At 42.7% G+C, this 22060-nt stretch overlaps 1 protein-coding gene and 1 long non-coding RNA gene across 8 annotated transcripts in view; one reads left to right on the top strand and one right to left on the bottom strand.

The window, feature by feature from the left end:
• The window catches only part of GLP2R (glucagon like peptide 2 receptor), a 39774-nt gene that overhangs the window by 10290 nt on the left and 7424 nt on the right, over positions 1 to 22060 (bottom strand). For 3 of the 6 annotated variants that reach the window (XM_083490641.1, XM_083490642.1, XM_083490640.1), the window contains exons 2-6: positions 20499 to 20834; positions 7207 to 7297; positions 5366 to 5470; positions 4476 to 4597; positions 1250 to 1356 (exon numbers count right to left, since the gene is read on the bottom strand). In XM_083490641.1, coding sequence (XP_083346767.1) covers positions 1250 to 1356; positions 4476 to 4597; positions 5366 to 5470; positions 7207 to 7297; positions 20499 to 20567 — 494 coding nt within the window. In that variant the 5' untranslated portion in view covers positions 20568 to 20834. The other 3 variants (XM_083490643.1, XM_083490644.1, XM_083490645.1) reach the window with 3 other exon arrangements.
• LOC310700785 lies at positions 3 to 14373 on the top strand. Of its 2 annotated transcripts, XR_014522819.1 has the most exons (4): positions 3 to 1059; positions 4265 to 4380; positions 11586 to 13227; positions 13749 to 14373. It is a non-coding gene; the product is annotated as an uncharacterized lncRNA (long non-coding RNA). The 2 variants fall into 2 exon arrangements; XR_014522820.1 differs by lacking the exon at positions 3 to 1059 and having other exon boundaries at positions 3415 to 4380.

Here is a 22060-nt window from a genome sequence, read left to right as displayed (position 1 = left end):
GAAGAAGAGAAGCATCCTCTTAGGAATCCACTGAAGTTGGTTTTATTCTGATCTGAATAACAGCATGTTCTTGCCCTGCTGTAAATGTTCTTCCTTCCTAGTGGGGACTTAGCGTCTATGGGTGCTAAGGACACTTGGATCAGCTAGGCCTGCATGTTGTTCCAGTAGCATAATTTCTGTCTTATCCTACACTGGGCTGAGCACACCTGACAACCAAGAGTATAGGGGCTCCCATCTCTGTTGCTCATTTTCTGTGAAGCAAGAAAGGAAAAGAGGCAGTGGCAAAGTTGGTGTGGTATTGTGTGGTTTACAACATATACTCTCTGCAGAGAACTGGACAGCTGGGGATGCTTGCTCCTAAATAAAAAATTTGTGTGTGTGTGTGTTTGTGTGTCCCTCCTATAGGGCTGATGAGCAAGAGGACCTCACTGCTGCCATTGCTATTAGATGGCCTCATGTTGCAGCAGAAAAAGACAAACACTACTTAGGGTGGAACTACATCTCTCATCCCAGTCAATAATTTGCTAAGAATGGGAGCGCTGAGACTAGTGGAACACTTACAGGAGAAGATCAGCAGAAGGGGGATGCTTAACTCATGCTGGCTACAAAGATTCCCACCCACCTCTGCCATTTCCACGCTAGCTGGGTTCATCGCCAGTTTTGGAGCACAACTGCTTCGCTGGGGAGGCTTAGAAACTGCTTGTGTGAACATTTTCAGGGGAGAATCAGTAGGCAGGCAAGCATTAATAGGAACCATGTTCAATTAATTTATTCTTTCCTGTGGGTGTTGCACATTTGTTGCAATACTTTTGCGAAGGAAACATTAGATTTGGAAGCTTGTTAGTCAACATCTAGTTTATTCCTTGCACAAGGGCCTACTTACATTATGCAATCTGTTGCCTTCTTTTATAATGCTCAGGTAACAGGTGGCCCACTGATAATATCTGATCACCACTCTATCCCTCTCAGCTGCCATGATACACAATGCAATTAAAACTGTACAGATTTCATGGTCTCATAGGTGTAGTATGACCAGGGCAACTTCGGCATTATTATTAGGTAAGCAGATCCTTTGATTGATCTGGGAAGAAGGAAGTTTCTCTTACTTTGTCCAGGATGACACCAGCCATCATTTAACGTTAGATTATAATGCAAACCCAGGTCCAAATCCCAGCTCCTGGCACCTGGAAAATGTACCACTGGGCAATTCCAGAACACCATGTTTTACTGAAAGATAGATTATACTGACCTGAGCAACATCAGTATGAAAAGTGCTAAGACAAGGGAAACAAGAGAAAAAGTATATCCCACAGTATAAATGTACAGGGTGGAGATCCACAATGTTTGTTCTTCATCCTAAGAACAACAGAGAAGCAAAGGAGTTAAATTGATGTAAAGTCTGGGAAAGAGATCATGCCAGGAGAGAAAATTCTGTAGAACAGCAATGAGAAATTTGTGGTCCTCCAAATTTTGTTGGACATCAACTTCCATCAGCCCCAGTCATATGGTCAGTGGCCAGGGATGGTGGGTGTTGTAATTCAAAAACATCTGGAGGCCTACAGGTTTCTCATCTCATCTGCAGAAGATCACTCTAGCACATAACTCAGGGCTCATTCAGACTTCATTTTGTGCCATGTTTTTAGGCACAGGTCCAGGCTTTAAAGCTCTGTGTCTAAGCATGGTGTGGTTTTTTTGTTTTTTGTTTGTCTTGGTGCTTTCCCCAGGAAAACCTGCATTTTACTGCTGAATCAGAGCCAATCGGCAATTGGGCTTTCCATGGATTGCTGTTTGCTTTGATTCATATCTAATTAACATATCCTCTCCTATCTTTCTAAACATTCCTACAAGCCCTCACTGTTTTGGAAACCAGACGTGTTTATCAGACATTTGTGGCGACCTATTATTAGTCATTACTTAAATGGAACCTCTGGTTACCTGATGCTGAGGGCAACCAATATGACAAAATTATGATCTCCTTTATGCTGTCTTTGTAAGCTTACAAAGGTACCTAGGTATGCTAGGCTTGATAGTCTCCAGTGGTAGTCCCCATTCCCTCAAAATTCCCAGGACCAGAGAGGCCATCCAGAGCACCACACCTTAAGGTGCTGCCAGTGAAAGGAAATTCCCCTTCCCTTGTACATATGGAAGTGCATTCTGCTTGTACAGCCAGGAAAGAGAGAGAGAGAGATGATCTGCCTATTTTGTTTTCCCTCCTCCTGGATGGACTTCCATGTGGGAATGTTGAGGGTGGCAGGAGAGGATATATTGTTTATTAATATACTTCCTAACTTGTGTTAGCAAGTTTTTTACTTAGCAGAGTTTACATTCCCCTTCTTACAGCAGAAAGCTGGTTGTAGCCTTGTTAGAACCTCTTCATCCTGGAGAAGAGGATGGTTCCTCTTCATCCTGGAGAAGAGTGACTAGTGGGGTGCCACAGGGTTCTGTCTTGGGCCCAGTCTTATTCAACATCTTTATCAACGACTTGGATGATGGACTCAAGGGCATCCTGATCAAATTTGCAGATGACACCAAACTGGGAGGGGTGGCTAACACCCCAGAGGACAGGATCACACTTCAAAACGACCTTGACAGATTAGAGAACTGGGCAAAAACAAACAAGATGAATTTTAACAGGGAGAAATGTAAAGTATTGCACTTGGGCAAAAAAAATGAGAGGCACAAATACAAGATGGGTGACACCTGGCTTGAGAGCAGTACATGTGAAAAGGATCTAGGAGTCTTGGTTGACCACAAACTTGACATGAGCCAACAGTGTGACGCGGCAGCTAAAAAAGCCAATGCAATTCTGGGCTGCATCAATAGGAGTATAGCATCTAGATCAAGGGAAGTAATCGTGCCACTGTATTCTGCTCTGGTCAGACCACACCTGGAGTACTGTGTCCAGTTCTGGGCACCACAATTCAAGAAGGACACTGACAAACTGGAACGTGTCCAGAGGAGGGCAACCAAAATGGTCAAAGGCCTGGAAACGATGCCTTATGAGGAACGGCTAAGGGAGCTGGGCATGTTTAGCCTGGAGAAGAGGAGGTTAAGGGGTGATATGATAGCCATGTTCAAATATATAAAAGGATGTCACATAGAGGAGGGAGAAAGGTTGTTTTCTGCTGCTCCAGAGAAGCGGACACGGAGCAATGGATCCAAACTACAAGAAAGAAGATTCCACCTAAACATTAGGAAGAACTTCCTGACAGTAAGAGCTGTTCGACAGTGGAATTTGCTGCCAAGGAGTGTGGTGGAGTCTCCTACTTTGGAGGTCTTTAAGCAGAGGCTTGACAACCATATGTCAGGAGTGCTCTGATGGTGTTTCCTGCTTGGCAGGGGGTTGGACTCGATGGCCCTTGTGGTCTCTTCCAACTCTATGATTCTATGATTCTATGATTCTATGATTCTTACTATTATGCAATTCAATCTGCCTCAGATTGAATTGTATATTGCTGGTAAGATCCTCTTTTAAATCCCTCCTAAAGGAATAAAGACACCACAGTCTTATTCATAAGTAACAAAAAGTAGTTTTACTTACGATCAGTGTGATTCCCTGAAGGCAGGCTTTAGGCTTAAAGTTACAAACATATACAAACAGGTTTACCCCATAAGGGAGATGATCTGGAGGACTGCTTGGCTGGCAGCCAGCAGTTCAGTCCAGGAAGATCGCAGGATGAAAGGAAGATGGAAAAGAGGGAGGGTAGCAGCATGCCTTGGCCTTTTACCAGGTCTGGAAAGGTCAAGCCCACCCACTAGTCACATGCAAGGAAGGATGCTCCAGCCAGGTGTAACAGGAAGTTTGACTGGCTGGACCAACATCCCCTTGCATGTCCACTCTAGGAAAACAAGGAATGTTATATTTGACTGCTCCCAGTGGATTACATCCCACATTCCACACTTACATTCTGTGAATCATTTTGGAAAGTGTCCCAGATGTGCTCTATCTGTGACCTAGATTAAAGGTTATACTCATTGTTTTGCAGAGTTCCATATTATGTGCATGTAACTCCTATCCATATGTAACTAGTAGGTGGAAAGTGTGTGTGTGTGTGTTTAAAAAAAGCTAAATTTCTCATGAGAGTTCATTACATCTCAGAGTAGTTTTATGTGGCTGGAATAGTCATAGGTGCAGATTCCCATATGAATTTGTATGTACCATATGGAAGAAAAGGTGAAAGTGAAAATGATTGCTCATTATATTTATATAGTGCCTCTCTCTTCTAATGGCTTTACTCATTCTCCTCATATCTTTTAGAACCAGCTCAGCAGTCAGAAATCCAAGAAACGTTGGGGGGAAGAATGTGCTCAACCTAAGCATCCAGCCTGAGTTGACCCAATTCTCTCTTCTAAATAAACACACAGACTACCCATTTTCAGGTGAAGTACTCAGTGGAAACAATTTGATCAAGAGGATTTCCAGAGGGGATTAAGCAGGTTACTGTATTAAACCATAAAAAGGCATCTCTACTCACTTTTCTCTCGTAGTGGCTGTCTCCAGAACATTCAGTGCGGTTATCCCAGACCACAGTGGAGTTTTCAACTTTTTTCCAAATCCCTTGGTCCAAGCAGATTCTGTATACGTTTCTTGCACTTCCTAAATGTAAACAGACGCAAGCTCAAAGGTCAAGCCACACATTTCATTTTTCAGACATGGTTTGTGCCGTCATCCTTTCATCACTTGCCTAGAGACCCCTGAAAATGGACACTTGGCTGGATGTATGTGGCTCTTTGTAATGTCTGTTTATTTGGGAGGTAACTGTAGAAAGCTTAATATTTATCAATGGATTAACACTGTCAAATTCTCCTAATTCCTTGTTTCTAAAGCCCCTGTCAGTGCTTAAACCCAAGGGATAAGATTGTATTTCACTTAATTCCATTTTACATGCTTTCGATTATTTGTGCTTGGGGTTGAGAAGCAGTCACTGATATTGTATAATTAACCAATTCAGGACTGCAGATTCCAAAGGGGGATTAAGTAAATCTGGCCACCTTCCCTCTTTCATTCTTGTGTGATCTCACTGGCTCCTTTACAGCTTGCTTCCTTGCCTCCCAATATTGTCTCCTCCTTACTACTGTAGGAGTCTGCTGACGAAATCATGTTTCTACCTTACATCTACCTTATAATCCATACATCATACTATGTATGGAGTGTGGCAGAATTGGATTTCTGAGTATGTGTCAGGAGAGATTTGATTCAAGCATTTATTTAAGAAGCTACCCTACGCCATCAGTGTTGAAGAGTCTCAGTTAGCAGTTTCTTTGCACGACAAGGTACCCAGTACAGAACTCTAGAAGGAAAGAGAAATCTTCTCATATATATTACAGCTTTGCAATGTGCATATATTTCCAAGTCTTGCCTTACCATTTTCTATCCATGGTAAATAATGTGGACAGGGAACCGAGACTATTCCTGGAGGTGAATGAGGCCAGCAAACAAATTCATCAAAACTCCCATTGCAGTATATTCCTGAGAGAGAGGGAGAGTCTTTTAACATTCACTAAAGGATGCAGGCAGCTGATCACCAAGGAATGCAGTGTGTTCAAACCAAGCCATATTGATGTTGCACCTAAGATACATAACTCTGCACATCTTGTAGCATTTAAATTAATACCTCTAAATGAAGTTTACAGCTTGATCATAAGCAGGGCTCAAAAGCAGGAGGGGATGCAGTTCCACTTCTTTGCAACAGACATAACAGAATCTGACCAAACTTGAAATGAAACCCTCTTACGTTCCTTTTTCTGCCACTTTGAGCACTAAACATAAGACTTACAGTGAAGCATGCCAGCAGCCACCCTTGTGCTAAGCTGCTACTTGTGCTACTTAGATAAGCATTTCAGCTAGATATAGATGGTGATTTAGATTTCAAGCAAAGTTCTCAAGAACATTTATCAATCAAACTTTGGGGACGGGGGCATGAATGGAACCAAGGCATCAAAATTACTGAAGCGAGCAACCAAAACAAGCACGAAGCTGGCTGATTATCATTTTGACCACATCACGACCACATATATCAACAGGAAATGAATGTAGGTGAGTGAGAACAAATATAACAAGATGTTCCCAAGAGGCCAAATGGTTAGTTGAAAGGATTAGAAATGAATAATCAACAAAATAATGATGATAGCATTTATACAGAATACCTCAGTAATTTTTATGACAACATATAAATATTATTATCTTGGCCAGATCACATCCTCATGCCAAATGTCAGCAGGAAATGAATTAAGATGACTGACAGAAAATGAAACAAGATGTTCCCAAGGAGGTTCAGTAAATATTAACAACAACAAACAGACATTTGCATAAATTATCTCAGTAAACAGCCACCTTAAGGTAGTAGTAGAAAAGTACTATTATCACAACCGTATTAAAAATGAAAGACTGAGGCTGAAGGAACAGTGGCTTGTCTATGCAAGTTCTTGTTTGAGATTATATTTGAACTGCTTCTGTTCCAGCTCACACTCCCAGTCTGCACTGCACCAGCTTTGACAGTACTGTTGACTGTCAAACAAACAAGAACATGTCATAACAAATCCCTCTCCCTCTGAGAGACTGAGGATACCAAGGGTTTAATCCTTAGGCCCTGAGAAGGATATTCTCAGGGCAACATATCCAATATTCCCATCCCCACTGCCAATGAAGCATTCATTGCCCTGACCCAACTGATGGCAGAGGCCAAATGGGGGCCTTTCAGGGGTGGTTCAGGGGTGCGGAGGGAGACTGAGAAAGTGACTTGACACCAAAGGATCCAAAAGCTGTTCTGATCCCGCAATATGCCGTTTTAGCATATTCAATAAAATACATCTCATTCTTCTCCCTATCCTGCTCACCAAATTCCCACCATTTCTTGCTCTTTATACTTGCATCCATTTTGGTGAGAAGCCCTACTACTCATGATCTTTTAGTTATCACTGGGCAGTATTCAGCTAACACATCCCACCAATGCAAGGATTTCCACTTGCAAATGGGGCTTTCATTTCTCCCCTCCCCCATGCGCCCTCCCAAAATCTGCTCCACAGGGTTGAGGGAGCCCCTAGAACAGATTGCAGGGAAAGAGGGAGGGTGAATGCTCCACTGAACAAGCAGAAATCTTTGCAGTGACGTTAGGCTCATGTACTGCTGATTTGGATACAACACATTTCTACAAGCTTTGCAAACTATTATTTGTGCGTTGATGATGGTGAAGGTTGCTTTCTTACCTGGGCTGATCGCAGACTCGTGCAACATTTTCAAGCATGCTTCTTTATAGTTAAGCAAATTCACTCTTATTTTCTCATAAGATCCTTCAGCCTGCAAGCAAAGAAAACATTGTATATGAACCATTTGAATATGGAAGTTAGTTGCTTCCCAAAAGGTGCGTTAAGAGAACGAGGTCAGCATTTTATATCTGTATTCTGGCAACAGCTTGCCCAATTTGAGTGCCCCAACACCACACAGTAACAACCCACACTTCTCCCACTAAGCTATTCTCTTGGGGAAACATTTCTTCCAACACATTTCCCTCAACAAAGTAAATAGGACATGTTAATTGCCAGTTACACAATGTTTGACATGTCAGCTCTTAGGCACTGTGGCAGCTTAGTGAATGGCTGATTTTTAACATTGGACATGAAACAAAATGCTACCGGATGACAGATTGAGACAGCTAAAGTGGAGAGGCTAAACTTAAATGAGAGGTTGTCTTCAGGAGTTGCATCCAGTCAAATATAATAACCCTTCCCTTAGTAAGTGAGGTGACACATTGTCAGTTTACCAGTGGCCAAGCAGTCCAAAGGACGCAAGTTCATATTGGCACCTCCATGCTCTCTTCTTACCCCGTTTTTATCTCCTAGCAATGTTCTTTAGTTTTCTTTATTTAATTACACCCTGAATAGGGTGGGGGGGCCACACGTAAGCCCCACCCTGCATAATCGATCACAAGACACAGTGTGCACACAGCATTTGAATGGCAATGCCCATCAACTCCCCCCCCCCCGTCACCTCAAATATGTTACTGGGAGTGCCAAAGGTACCTTGGCCCCTAGGAGTTGGCTTCTGCACTCTTTAATCATTCCTTCAGGTTCTTGCTTACCTCCATACTGAGAATGGGTTCTGGTGTGGTGGGAACATAAGAAGAGGCATGCTCAATCAGATCAAACACTGATCTAGCCCAGCATCATGCTTCACACAGTGGCGAACCAGATGTTTATAGAAATCCTACAAGCAGGAGTCTTCTCCCACTTGTGCTAATCTGTGGCTGGCAATTCAAGGGGCCATTGATAGGCAGATTCATGGAGGGCAAGTCCAGTTGCCTTTGAGAGCCATCTACTCAGCCTTGTCCAACCTGGTAACCTCCAGATAATTTTGGAGTACAATTCCCATCATCCCTGACCATTTGCCATGTTGGCTGAAGCAGATGGGAGTTGTAGTCCAAAATATCTGGAGGGCACTAAGTTGAGGGAAGGTCAGAGTAGCTGAAAGTGACGGCTGATTCTCGTTGTGAGGAATGCTGTGGAAGAGGACAGAAGATGGAATTAGCATAAGGGATATCCATATTAATGGTGTTTATAGACTTGTTATAATTTCTGGAATGTATTGAAAGACTGGAATGTATTACTGATGTCTTTGGGCCCCTTTTTGTTTCTGCTTCAATATTTCATAGCTGTTTTCTGTGATGGTTTTGTTTTATTCTTGATTATGTATTTTAATAACATAAAAGAAGAAGAAAAATGAACATATTTTTTTTAGGACACTTAATATAAATCCAGTTTTCTAAGATCTCCCAAACACAACTGCAAATAATTGCATCCGCTGTGGCTTTGCTAACTGCTGTATTTAGATAGTTGAAATCATCCTCCAAATACTAACTAGAGGTAATTCACCAGACCTAAGCCAAAATGTCAGGTGTAAGTGGAGCCTACTTTTAGACCTCTGGCAGTATTGGCTTAGTCCATGAAGTCTTATTACACCACGAAAAATGTGTCTGCTTTTAAGGAGCCACAGAACTCTTGGATATTTCTGCTGCAACAAACTAACATGGCTACCCCTCTGGGAACAGTTGTATTCAGGCTGTAATCCTACATGCAACTCTTACCTGGGAATAGGTCATCTTGGATTTAATCCAGTGAAGTTTCTGCACAAGCAAAATGACTTCCACTCACACAACAGAACACCCCTCAATCCCACGTACCCCCATATCTGCTCTAGAGAGTTGGGAGAATCCCCAGAGCAAATCTGGGGCGTGTGGGGGGCACTAGTGGATAGGGATAGGGAGGGGAAGTTCTGTTGCATGAGTGGAATCTGATTCTCATACACAATGATTTAGTTGGATACAACCCAGTGGGACTTACATCTGAGTAAGCGTGTATATCTTAAAAAGCAGAGACATCACCTTGCTGACAAAGGTCCATATAATTAAAGCTATGGTATTCCCACTAGTGATGTATGGAAGTGAGAGCTGGACCATAAAGAAGGCTGATCGCCGAAGAATTGATGCTTTTGAATTATGGTGCTGGAGGAGACTCTTGAGAGTCCCATGGACTGCAAGAAGAACAAACCTCTCCATTCTTAAGGAAATCAGCCCTGAGTTCTCACTGGAAGGACAGATCCTGAAGCTGAGGCTCCAATACTTTGTCCACCTCAAGACTTCCTGGAAAAGACCCTGATGTTGGGAAAGATGGAGGGCACAAGGAGAAGGGGATGGCAGAGGACGAGATGATTGGACAGTGTTCTCGAAGCTACGAACGTGAGTTTGACCAAACTGTGGAAGGCGGTGGAAGACAGAAGTGCCTGGCATGCTCTGGTCCATGGGGTTATGAAGAGTCGGAAATGACTAAATAACTAAACAACAATAACAAGAACAAAGTGTGTGCAGGATTATATTGTTAGTATAGCATAGATATAGAACAGTAACTGAACACTACCTATTTTCTCCAGTTTAAATGCTGCAAAAAAAATTAGTCTGTGCATACACTCCTATAGTCTTCTTTTTCACACCTCTCTCCTATTCTTGTGTTTTTCTGTAAGGGGGAAATCTGAGAAAAGCAATTTCCTACTGTATCGCTAACCAAGTGCACCACGTAATCCCATACATTCTAGAAAATGAGATAAAACAATGGATACACTTGGAGAGACACAGACCATGCTTAAAGCAAGGAAGGAAGAAGCAGGCAAACTGTCCCCAACCCCAAACCCATCCCCACTAATCCCACTAGCTCACCACCCACTTATCCACCACACAGCACAAAATCTCCAGATAAAAACCTGGCAAGCCAAAGGCCTATATGGCCTAGCAGACCTCTACAAAAATAACAAATCCATAGTGACACAAGAAATTCAAAACAAACTAGGGGACACCCAAATACCCTGGCTAACACACCACCAACCGCAAGCCTTCCTAAACAACCCAGTAGTAAAATCAACAGCCACTAGGCCCTTGACCACCTTCTAAAACCATCTCATAACAACAATGGGACATGGCAAGGGGATGGTATCCACAATATACAAAACACTGCTCCAAAGCCCCACAAACCCTCTTGATGCAATCAAAAAACAATGGGAGGACAACCTAGACTATGAAATTAACTCCACCCAATGGAATAGATTGGGTCTAAACCTCCATTTAAATCCATATCGCGAAAAGAAAAGAACTCACTCTGAAACTCACTTACAGATGGTACCTAACACCATGGAAACTGGCGCTGATACGCCTAGGAACCTCACTAAAATGCTGGAGAGGATGCACCTCCACAGACACATACCTCCACATGTGGTGGGAATGCCCCAAACCCAACTCTTCTGGACAGCAGTCATATAAGAAATAAGCAAAATAACTAAGCAGGTACTAGAAGTCATCCCAGAACTGACCCTACTGAACATTTTCCAAAATAACAATGCCCACTCACACTATAAAAAGCTCATAAGAACTTTGCTTCAGGATGAGAACAGAAATTGTGCGGTACCTCAGGTTAAGAACAGACCTCCAGAATGAATCAAGTTCTTAACCCGAGGTACCACTGTAGAAGAAGACGCCTTCACCCCGGTATGGCTCCCTTTATCACATGCACAGCCCAACAAGACAACAACACGAACCCACAGATAGCATACAATTCAATATGGCTAACTTAACCCAACAACCCCCCCTCCCTGAAGAAAGAGACAATGCATGTGCTTTTGTAAACGAGGAAAATCTTTAATAAAAATTATTTTAAAAAACAACGTAAATGTGACACATCTGAATGTGACTCTTTGTCACGGGGGGGGGGGGACTGGCATTCCCTCCGCTGTTCTCATGAGACAGACAAGGGAGTTTTGATCAACCTTGAATTGAAACTTACTAGTTTCACAAACTGCCGTTCCTGATATAAGTCCCTTGCATCACTTGAGCATGCAGAAACGCAATATATGCACCACCTTCCTCAATATGACGTGAAACAGAAATGCTGACCTTGGCAATAAACTTTAATGTCTGTGAAACATCAAAACACACAAAAAAAACTCTGCAACTTCCCACTTACATTTTTCTTTCCTTCTTTCTCTCATATTGGCCCTCCTCCCATGTTTTACCTTTTCTATCTTTCATTCCCCTTCTATTTTTCAGCGCAGAGCCAAGCTAACTGCTGACATCTTTGGGGGGAGACAGAATCTTTTCTGTTACGCACTTGACATCTTCTGTTCCTGATCAAAGCAGTTTTGGTGTGTTGACAGGTTTTATCTTATTGCTGAGGCATTGCTGTCTACTGAAATGACAGGCGTATAATAGAAACTCTTCTCTACTGGCAGCTCCAGTGCCGTTGCAAGGTAGAATATTCAGAGACCTCAGACGTATACCTTCCTCTTTCTCAACAACTGGTGCCTCCCCTCTCCTGCTGATGTTTGTCCCTTAGTAAGTCTGCCCACTTGAACTCACAGTAATCTCATGTTCAGGGTGAGAGCCCTTCCCAGAACAGTATAGCAAAATTTACAAATGCAGGAGTGTTGATTAAAGCGGCAATCCTAAATAAACTTACAAGGCAGTAAGCCCCTTTGAGATCAATGGAACATATGACTAGGTAATCATTCATAGGTGTGCTGTAAGTGATGCTAAAAAGTGGTTCTAAAGCCAAAGGCAATATTTTGATGTTTATGTAACTTGATAATTGCAAAATTAGAGTCATCAGCCCATTTTTGCCTACCCTCTAAAAGTGCAAGCTAGAACAATATAACCTCACTTGGTACCATGCTAGTTGATTTATATTTAAATGGGTACTTCTATCCCAACTTTCTAGTCTGTTGAAGGGGACAAAGTTGGGAAACGTAGATTTGTGAAAGTGCAGACAGAGCCTCATGCACTCTAAGGCCATATATTTATCATCAATATAAACTGGTTTAGCTTCCACAGCTTCCACTCAAAGAACCTTGGAAATTTACTCTAGGGATCCTAAATAAACAGTTTTTCATACACTTACAAAATTTTCCACCCCCCAGACATCCCTGATAGCATCCACTACTGTTAAGCACAGACTTAAATGTGAGGAGTAGGCATGCTTTAAAAAAAACCCCACACCAATTATTAAGGATTTTCTTAGGTTACAATACTACAAACATTGTTCCTACTTCCATTATCATAAAGTGCTTTCTATAGATTGGTTATGTTCGATGTGAGACTTTAATGTTGTTGAGTAGGCATGCTTATAAATTGTTGGAAGATATCCAGTTTTAAGGGCTGAATTCTCCTGCATCAAAAGGAAATCAAATTGATTGACTTGAGTGATGATACGTCTGCCTACCAACTGACACTTCCTGAAACTGGCATGGTCAGGACGTGACGCAAATTTGATGGTAGAAGGCCCCACTTAATAAAGTGAATGGAAATTGGTCATTTATCATCTATATAATATGTAATTGTATCTTGCGGCAGCAACGGTCCTGCAGTGTGGATGAGTGATGTTTTTGGTTAAAATGGTCCATTAGCGTTCTGTTGTCACTCTGACTCCCGGTGTCATAACCTCTGGTTTTAAACAATGAAATATGACTGATTGTCATTAATTGGCTTGAGGGCAGCCGCCTCAGTTGCAACCCAGTTAAGGAAAAGTACTTGAGTTGAAGATGATGGAAGGGATGTCTGCAATCTAATGCAATTTACTTTTTTAAACCAATTTAACTGCTTTCGCTTTCCCCTACAATATTCTGCAGATTGCAGCTGAGTGAAGTTGTTAAAGATCCATAGTCTGCCCAAAGAACTACCATTCCCTATTATACAGGTATGGCCTCTTCACAGTTGACACCCTCCAACACACACACACACACACACACACACACACACACACACACACACACGTATGTGTACACCTATGGAGGGGAGGGGGAGTCATGGGAAGGTGAGAAAAGCCCTGCTAGATCTGGCCAATGGTCCACATAGTCCAGCACCCTGTTCTCATAGTGGCCAACTGTCCCCTCCTGAGGTTTCTAGCAGCTAGTATTCAGAAACATTACTCCTTCCAAGTGTGGAGGCAGAGCATAGCAATCATGGTTAGTAGCATGGAGTGGCCCCAGAACTCCATAAAAAGAAAAGGATCTTCAAGCACTAAAGTTCCTTTGAGGATTAGCATTGACTGCTCAACCATGCTAGTTTATACGGCAGGTGTGCCACTATTTCTGTTGACGTACACAAGGCCTTTGATTCTTTGGTTTAACTGGGATCTGGAGTACGTCGCCAGTGTTGATTGCATGTTTCATTTAATTTTTTTTCATACTAAACATATTTTTTTTTGCATCCATGTAGGAATTGGAAGTATCCGAGAGAACCTTTGGGATGATCTTAGCCAAAAATGGAAGATGAGTTGCTTTTGGACAATTGCCCAAATGGCCGGGTCAGCGTTTTGAACAGATGCCCACCCTTGCAATCTCCCTTGAAAGTGACTGCCCATACAGAGAAGTGTTCCAGGGAAAAAGATGTTTGTCACGGAGCTGAATTAATGCCCTTCCCACATGTGTGCGATGTCTCGAGCTGTTAACAGCTTGGCAAATGTCCCTGCGCTGGCAGGGAGACACTGAACGAAATACTTGCCTTAAGCTTCAGTGAGGAAGAAACTTCGTTCCAGGATTGGTTGCTAAATTCTTCAAGAGAAGCACAGAATATGAATAGAGTTATCTTTTCCTGTTTTCCATCCAATAATTCCCTGAGCTTCGCACTGTGAACTTTTGACCTCTTTGGCCAACTGTCTGCAACTTGATCATTCTGTGCCCTCCATTTGGCAGAAAGACAGTCTCCTGCCATGCTCTTGTGTAGTCCAACGGGATTTGCGCAGAAAAAGTGTCCAGCAGTTTGTGCCTTGTGTGAATGAGTGGGCGTGTGCATTCAATTTAAATGATCTTCCTCAGGCATTAAAACAAGCCAACTCTCAGCAGCTTTCTGTCTCCATCCTTCATTATGTCCCAACACTCTTCCTGACTCTCTTCCTTCTCCCAGACTCTCTGAACCAAAGCCATCCTTTCCCAGACATCAAAACCCACAGCTGGGCAAGGCCTGCATTAGGACACACCAAACTGTCACAAAACAGCAGCAAGCTTTTGAGTTCTCTGAAAGTCTTCACCAGGCAAGATGAAATAGTGGGTGGTAGGAATGGAGGACTAGGGAAAATACCCCCATTATAAAAAAAAAACTAGTCTGGATGTTGTAGCCAAAAGGTCAGCTTGAATATGGCTGCATACAAACTATTCATTTAAAGCACATGGCTTTCCCCAAAGACTCCTGGCAGGTCTTGTTTACCCCTCCCAGAGCTACAATCCCCAGGACCCTTAACAAACTGCAGGTCCCAGGATCCTGTGGGAAAGTAATGTGCTTTAATGCACTGTGTGTTTGCAGCCTATGTCTCTGCTACGTGCTACAAGCTTCGCAGTTTCCCATTCTCTAGTCTGGCTGCTTCTCTATTTTCTAGCCACAATCCCCACTGCTGTTTCAGTTTTAAGTCTTCTGTCACATCATCTGGGTCAGAAAAGCCACAGCACCTCCAGAGAGGGAAATAAATCTCTCTTGCACCAAAACAGGCAGCATATAAATCTTGAGAACTGATCAGAGAGGAAAACCGATAACGCAGAGGGTCGATTAATGAGCCCAGTGTTGAGAGCACAAAGAGTCATTTGATGATCGTTCAAGATAAAACTATTTACAAAAGAGCCATGAGAGAGGAATTCTCCTTTAGGGACAGGAACCAAATGGATTTTCCCCACCTACTCTTTCCCCCTCTCTGCTTTCCCTCCCCTCCCCAAATGTAAGCGATGAGAGGAGGTTTGTTGGTCAATGAACCTTGTCTTAAGAGGCATGGAATGGGGATGACGCAGTTGTTTTGTGGAAAGCTCGCTGGGCTCCTAAAACAGTTTGGCTTTCAAATGAACAAGGGGGATAGCAAGCAGCCTTGAAAGGGCAAACCAAGAGTGAGCCTACAGGTGCTCTTCATCTCCTCGGGCTTAGTGTCAAGATGCATGGGATGTTCATTGGCCATGTGTAGTGTTCTCCATGACGGTGTCTGTGCGTGGGTGTTCACAAAATGCAAACAATTAAATTTTTTGGAAAATGTGGCTGTAGAGGCCCTTCTGTGGGTGGGTGGGGGGGAGGGAGAGGCTCCTTAACTCTATCCCATCAGTGGAAATGGGCACTGGCAAGAATTTTTCCACTGAACGCAAGGAACAGGTTAATTCTTTCAAATAATTGGAAGAATGGTGGGGATAAATTGATGTAGCACTAGGGAGATTGCTCTGTCAGCACAAACATTTTTGCTTGGCTAATGGAACAACCTTTCCTCCCCTCATGGTGCTGTTCTGTAGTTTCTACCACTCCCCCCTAAACCAATTTGGGGGTGCATGGGGGTGAGGAGAGGGGGGAAAGCCCAGTTGTACTAACATAAGTCCTTGCATAGGCTTCTACTAGCAGAACCAGTTAGCTGAAACTGGGCAATCATCTAACCATTTTGCTTCATATCTCAGGTTCTAAGTATGTTTAAAATGTACCATGTCGGCTTTTTAAAGCTGAGAATCTGGGGGTTATTCAGTGGGGCAAATTTTCCCCTCCCCCTTGTGGATGCCCATGCTGTGGAGACTCCAGTTTGAAGCAGTTTACAACAAACAAACAAACAAATAAACAAACAAAAATTGGGGGGGGGGGTAGGCTCCTTAACCTTCTCCCCTCTAGCATTTTATTTTAAACCAGGGCTGGGAAACTCTTGGCCCTTCAGATACGGCAAATAGTAATGCTGTTCTCACTTAGACCTTCAAATATGAAGTCCAATTAGACTCCCCCCCCTTGTGCCTAAGGAATTATTTAAAAGACTTGCATAAGACCAGAGCATCAAAATCAGGCATTACACATCATTGAAATGGCTAGGATGGAAGTAATGGAAAAGTAAACCTGATAAACAACTAAATATTAGCCAGATGGTATAAATATATTATTATTATTATTATTATTATTATTATTATTATTATTATTATTATTATAAAATGTTAGAGAAGTTCTTCATAAATGGTGGCTCAAAATATAAAAATTAAGTATTTATAGATGGAGTAAATTTATAAACTGAATGTTTAGGTAATCATTTGTCAAAAAAGGTTAGGTGGAAAATGACAGGTAACAGCCTTATCCACATATAGTTTTATCACTCATCCTAAGTTTCTTTAAACTCAATATATGTTAAATATAATATTTCATTTTTAAAGTAGTCCAGAAACACCTGGAGATTCCCCATCACTGTGCTAAACATTCTTCCCCAGTAATTGCTTTCCCTGCCTTTTAAAACATGGCTGCTCTGGATTCCTTTGTTTTATGTTTAACACAGAGAAATGTCCTTACTTGCCAGGTTGCAACCTGGAGATTCTCCTTTTTACTTTTGATATGTGTTGCTGAATTCTACTCCTTCCTCCCTTGGTGCTGCTATCTGCTTCTCTCACCTGTCCACATGTGCCACGAGGGATAGGAGAACGTGCCCATTTCTCATTCTCTCATTTTCCAATCTTAAGTTCAGCTCTGCACATTTCCACATCCATTTCTGATTTTCTTTTTTCTTTTCTTTTTTTAAATAAAGCCCTTTTGAAAATTCACCAGCATTTTAGTGCCACTTTCTCCCAATATACACATTTTTGTGAAGCAATTTTTTTCTGAACACAGCACATTTTTGTTTGTTATCTTTGCATTTTTGTGCATTTTTATAACCTAGTACATCTGTTTTGTACACATCACTTGGTTGGGGAAATGCATTGCAAAATTCAGAGAAGAGCGATTCGCCCCCCCCCAAAAAAGTGCAAATCAGGTAGTGCAAATGTGAATGGCATCAAATTTCTGCTCCATCCATATGTACCACCCAGTAGAAAGATAGGGGGCTCGAGAGCAGGGATGAAGGGGAAATGGTTACTGCCCTAGCCTTCCAATTCTGAAGCAAATCCAAAATAAAGGAGGGCTCTTCACATCACAATCTGGCAACCCCACGCCAGCTTTAAGAGGGTTTCTGTATTAACAAAAAACACACCATAAGAATGGGAAACAAAAATCTCACGGGAGAGGAAACCCATTCACCTCATTTTAAAATATTTCTACGCAATAAGATGTAGCCTTTTCTCTTCCGTCTTCTTGTTCCTCTGGCTCTGCTGCCTACAGAGGCTAGTTTCTCCACCAGCCATCCTCCATACAGCAATATTTTCACTCCTGACTATGGCACAGCTCTGAAGCTTCAGTTAAATGTCTAGTGCTATAGCCTGGGGGTGCAGAAGGAGCCTGCTGGCGAGGAAGCAATTTCTCTTATATTAATTATTGTGATTATGACTATCACCACCATCACTGATTTATGAATAACCTTCTAAACAACCGTCTCAATGTGATTCACAGTAAAGATTTCTTGAGGTCAAAGGCAGAGAAGACCAAGTACTTAGGGCACTTCCAGATGAACTGTTTACTGAACATGCGTCCCTATTTGGTTGCTGGGATGCCAGATGACGTTGCACCAAAGCAAGTGTCACTCCACACTTTCCGTTGCATTTTCTTGACACCTTCCTTGCTGCAAAAAGTCTGAGTTTCCCCCTGCGAAGCAGGTTTGCTGCACAATCTGCATGACCTCAATTTAACACTGTGTGATTGAATCCCAATCCAGAATAGTGACTTCAGAATATTCAAGGGGCCTTTCTGGGTGACAGAAGTAAATAGCGCTGCTGCTCATGCTATTCTTAGCACTAGAGCAACCCTAGCCTGACCCTGAGAAGCAGTGCGCTCTTCTGTACCCTTGCAAGAGATGTGGTCAGGTTCTTCTTCCTGTATGGCAGAAGAACTAGGCTGCAGGGGTCTTAGCTGCTCAGAGCATCACACACACACACACACACACACACACACACACACAGAGAGAGAGAGAGAGAGAGAGAATATATGAGTACTCTAGCACAGCCTCCAGCTACACTTCTTTAAAAAGAAAAAAAAGGACGAGGAAAAGTGTCATGAAGTGATGGGGCAATGCTGAAACAGCAGCAACCAACGTCTGTGGGTCCTGGCTGGCATTTCCCTCCCCATATTGTTGTCCTCCCTTCCCCATATAACATGAGTACATCTATTGCGGTGAGTCTGGCTTGGGTCATTCAGTACTTTCTGAGTCCAGATCTATCCACTTTAGCCAAGGGGTTCTCTTGTGAGCACAAAACACAAATTTACAACTGATATGAAGGTGTTATTATTTGGGGATAAATTGCTTTCGGAGGAGGAGGAGGAGGAGGAGGAGGAGGAGGAGGAATGAACTCTTCTGACAACTACTGATCACTTACTTCTGTGTCATCTATGTTTTAGTTGGCATTGGTAGCTGCCTCCTAAAACTTGAGAAGACTCATTAGCCCTGTGCAGGTGGTCAAGGTAGGGGCAATATATGCACCTAGAGAATGGGGGATCAAGGATTGTGCTTGCTGGCCATGCCCAGTCTTCACACACAGCTCTTAATTTGTGTGTTCAAACATGTTCAGTTTCTAAGCATACTGTGCATACCCTCCATTTTCGCATTGTGGAGGACATACGTCCATATTGGGGTCAGGGGACTGCACATGACATTTTACTGCCTGAGGCAAAGGACAACATGACACTCCCCACCACTGTAACATTCTAGATACAAAAGCTGAGCAGACTGGCAGCTGCATCTTACTTTGACAAGGGCAACAGTGGGAGAGCATCCTCCACTGCACCTGTGGGCAGCAGACTAGCTTATGGGGCTCTTACCATGGAGGCTTCATGTGATGACAAACTCTATCCACTTTCCTGCCACTATCATCTGCCACCTAAGGCGGCTGCCTCACTCTGCCTCATGGTGAAGCCGGCCCTGGATGGGGAGTTTGTATATAGACCACTGTGTGGATGTTCCAGTCAATATGAGGAAGTCAGGTTATAGTGGCTCTTGTTTTGCCTGTGTAGCAGTGCCCATGCTGCTGCATCAGAACAAACACCTTGGGTTAACTTGTGACACCAGGGAGCATCTACAGGTAAGCTTGGATTGGCATGACAGCCATTACACCCTGTCTCAGTTCACAAATACCACATTTGCCAGGATAATGGCTCACAGAACTGGCCTCTATGTTAAGCCTGTTGTCTGCCTTGCTTCTAATCAGCTGGTAGCTCAACAGAACAAATGATATAAATAATAATTTTCCTTCCTAGGTTGAATAACTGTGTGTGTGTGTGTGTGTGTGTGTGTGTACCTTAAAGCACCTTGCATAAACCAAGAGATGCTTTGTAATGACATCATCCATGCTGAAAGTCTTTCAAAAGAGCTGACTGAAATCTAGCCTTTTGATTCAACGGGTGACGAATTCACTTGGTTCTCCATGAAAATATGGCTTTTCAAAATTTGCAGACTGGAGGCACAAAGTTATCTGAATGACACTGTTATCCAGAAGGTGGTTTAAAGCATAACACTTAAGCAGCAACATGAATGGGAAAATGTGCATCCAGAGGGAGAACAGAGGTCTGATTAATGGTAAAATAAGCCAACAGTTAAATGTTCCGCACGCATATGCTGATGCTATGCATTTGTTGAAGCTATGGAATACAGCAGAGTTTTAATAGGTTTTTAGAGCACCTAGGAAGGTTTTAGTGGTGGACACAAAAAGATATGTCTATAGACACTGTGTTTCTCGTGTCTCCTCTGTGAAGTCCAAGTCGTATAGGTGGTAGAAGGGGGGCGAGGAGGATAGCAAAAGTGAAATGAACAAGTTGGAAATGGACAACATTTAAAAAATAAACCTGTGCTGAAATAAATGAAGCTTGGTGTAGAAAATCTGAAATCACACATATAGTGTCTCCAATTGCAATTGTACAGGAAAAGCAATAGCCAGCAGGGAAGAGGTATAGAACTTGCCATGCAAAGCCCTATAAAAACAAGTTACATGCTGCACAACATACCGTGAAATAAGCTCCGCTCGTGAACATGCCGCACTGTTTTGTGTATGCAGAGATGTCAGCCCAATGGAACATTCATGTTTTAAAATGTATCATTGCTAAAATGGCAAATTTTCTTACCTGTTTGATCAGAAACAGCATTGTGATTGCAAAGACGGGTGTGGGACATGTCCCAGAGTACAGCTTCATGGTGCAGAAGAATACTGGGTGTTCCAGTGTGATCCAGGGTGGCAAATTTGTATACTCAAGCAAGTCACTGACTCTTGCAACCCAGTTAGCTTGTGATCTCCTTTAGCAATCTCGGTCACACCCGCTGTGTTCTTTGAAAATATCTCCACTTTCAAAGAGTGACTCTTTACCCATTAGAATAAGTTCCTGAATGTCAGCAAAAAGCAACAGATAATCAATCTGCTCCAACCTGCAGAGTTCTTAGAATCGGGTTTTCTTTTGCTTCTTCTGTGTTGAAAGAAAAAAAGGGGGGCAGTGAGAATTTAGTATAAACTTTACAAGCACATCTGCTTTTTGTTGCCGATCCTCTCAGCCAATGAGGAATAAGAAAAGCATCACGAAGGACTCAGGATTGGAGTTCTGTTCTCATGACACTCCTAAGTGCCCACTGATTTGGAAAGGACTTGTGTCACTGGGAAACTTTATCTGGAAGACGGTTGATGAAAAGGTGGTCCTGGAGCAAATATGAGCATGGAAAGCCTATTTCTGCAGCAATCTGACAGGCCATTTCCTGAACAGCTGCCAATATGCAGGCAGCTGAGCGATATTCTTTAGCTCTGCCCCCCCCTCCGCCGCCCCGAGGTGACTGGACAGAGACTTGAAATATGTCAGCAAGAGGAAATTAAGCCCTCCCACTCTCTCCAACCCGCTTGGGGCTGAATGAGAAGAATATATAGGAATCAATCCTGTGGACTTGTTAACTTTCTTGCATGAGACCAGCTCAGTCTACAGGGACGTTTTTCCTACATCTGATTGTTTACAATTGGCTTGTCCCAAGAATGCTGAAGGTGATTAAACATCCTGGTTGAAGGACCTGAATGCAGCAGGCAAGGATTTATGGCCATCAATGTATACTAACTGGAAACCAGGAAGCTTATTATAGTTATTTTAAAAATATATTTACAATATATATCCTGGAAAGTAGTGACAAAGAAAAGGATCTGAGTTCATGATGGATAACCTTGCAGAAAATACTCTTTGATCACAATGCTGTGATTTGGATTGTTGGTTCTACACTTGTGTGTAAGTCTTGCAAATCCGAAAGACTTTGAGCAGGACTAGGAGACCTTTGACCCTCCCGGGGTTGTTAAGACTCCAACTCCCATCAGCCCTAAGCCAGTGTGTCCAATGGTTTCCCACCCCGAGCTCTTTTTTGCATTAGCATGGGTCTGCAGTTCAATTTACCATTTATTGGCTGCGCTTCAGAGCACAATCAAATCCACACAATGCAGTGGGCACCCAACCCATACACGGATTGCTCACAGATGCAGAGCTGTTGGTGTCCGAGTGAAATCTGCATTTGCCACTGTGGTCTTCCAGCACATTTAAGAAATCTGACATGGGTTCATCTATAAAGATGAGTCTAAAGGACAGTATAATTACCAGTTCTCAAAGACAAGCACCCATGATCTGCTAGAGACTGTCGAAGGAGATAACCCAAGAGTCAAACTAGA

The sequence above is a fragment of the Podarcis liolepis genome, assembly GCF_965112155.1.
Source record: "Podarcis liolepis genome assembly, chromosome: 2".
Classification (NCBI taxonomy): domain Eukaryota; kingdom Metazoa; phylum Chordata; class Lepidosauria; order Squamata; family Lacertidae; genus Podarcis; species Podarcis liolepis.
This window is presented reverse-complemented; position numbering and strand designations above follow the sequence as displayed.